The 1,549-nt window shown below is 67.8% G+C and overlaps 1 protein-coding gene across 1 annotated transcript in view; it reads left to right on the top strand.

The window, feature by feature from the left end:
- Positions 1-569: 569 nt before the first annotated feature.
- The window catches only part of LOC118159250 (rhodopsin kinase GRK1-like), a gene marked incomplete at its 3' end in the record, with an annotated part of 4,613 nt that continues 3,633 nt past the window's right edge, over positions 570-1,549 (top strand). The window contains exon 1 of the mRNA XM_035313858.1: positions 570-1,162. Within this exon, the coding sequence (XP_035169749.1) occupies positions 688-1,162 (475 nt within the window). The remainder of the gene's footprint in view (positions 1,163-1,549) is intronic.

Here is a 1,549-nt window from a genome sequence, read left to right as displayed (position 1 = left end):
GGTTAACCCAGTGGGTGGGACTAATCTAAGGGTGGGGCTAATGCAGGGCAAAGGTAATCTGAGGGGGTGGGGCTAATCTGGGGGCAAGGTTGAACCTGGGGGTGGGGCTAATCCAGGGGGAGGGGCTAATCCACGGGGGAGGTTAACACAGGGTATGAGGCTAATCCAAGGGCGGAGCTAATCTGGGGCAGGGATAATCTGGGGCAGGGCTAATCCAGGGTAGTGCGGCTAATCTGGGGGTGAGGTTAATCCAGGGGGCGGAGCTAATACGGAGGTGGGGCTAATATGGGGTTGCTAATCCGGGGACGGGGCTAATCTGGGAGTGGCTTTGACCCACAGGTGGGGCTAATCCGGGGGCGGGGCTAATCCGGGGGCGGGGCTAATCTGCGGGTGAGTTTGACACAGGGGCGGGGCTAATCCGGGGGCGGGGCTAATCCGGGGGTGAGTTTGACACAGGGGGCGGGGCTAATCCGGGGGCGGGGCTAATCTGGGGGTGAGTTTGACACAGGGGGCGGGGCTAATCCGGGGCGGGGCTAATCCTGGGGCGGGGCTAATCCGGGACAGGGTTAATCTGGGGGCGGGGCTAATCCGGGGGCGGTCTTAATCCAGAGGCTGGGTTAATCCGGGGGGGCGGGATTAACCCCGGCCTGGCAGCCGCCCTCAGCCCCTCCCCCTCCTCCCGCAGCCATGGACATCGGCGGCCTGGAGACGGTGGTGGCCAACTCGGCCTACGTGTCGGCCCGCGGCGGCGCCTCGGGGGCCTCGAGCCGGGACCGTCGGCACCGCGCCCGCCTCCGCCTGCCCCACATCTCCCAGTGCGAGGCCCTGCGCCAACGCCTGGCCGGTAACGGCGGCCAAGATGGCGGCGCCCGCGGGGCCGCCCCCGGGCAAGATGGCGGCGCCCGGGAGGGGGCGGAGGAGACGTCCTTCCGGTGGCAGTGCCTGGAGCAGCCAATCGGGAAGCTGCTCTTCCGGCAGTTCCTGGAGGCCACGCCGGGATTGGCCGCCGCCGGGGCGCTGTGGGCGGAGCTCGAGGCCTTCGAGTGCTGCGAGGAGTTGGAGCGCGGCGGCGCGGCCAAGGCCCTGCGGGGGCGCTTCCTCACGCCGGGAGGGGCCGAGCACTGCGGCTTCCTCAGCGCCGCCGCCATGGCGCCGCCCGCAGGTCAGTGGGGCGGCCATGACACCTCCAGGGCGGCCATGATACCTCCAACAGCGGCCATGATACCTCCCATGGCAGCCATAATACCTCCCAGGGCGGCCATGATACCTCCAATGGCGGCCATGATACCTCCCAGGGGCAGCCATGACACCTCTGGGAGCGGCCATGATACCTCCAACGGCGGCCATGATACCTCCCAGGGGCAGCCATGACACCTCCAGGGCGGCCATGATACCTCCAACGGCAGCCATGATACCTCCCAGGGGCAGCCATGACACCTCTGGGAGCGGCCATGATACCTCCCAGGGCAGCCATGATACCTCCCGGGGGCAGCCATGACACCTCCAGGGGCGGCCATGATACCTCCAACGGCGGCCATGATACCTCCCG

The sequence above is a fragment of the Oxyura jamaicensis genome, unplaced genomic scaffold, assembly GCF_011077185.1.
Source record: "Oxyura jamaicensis isolate SHBP4307 breed ruddy duck unplaced genomic scaffold, BPBGC_Ojam_1.0 oxyUn_random_OJ69061, whole genome shotgun sequence".
In the NCBI taxonomy this organism is placed as follows: Eukaryota; Metazoa; Chordata; class Aves; order Anseriformes; family Anatidae; genus Oxyura; species Oxyura jamaicensis.
This window is presented reverse-complemented; position numbering and strand designations above follow the sequence as displayed.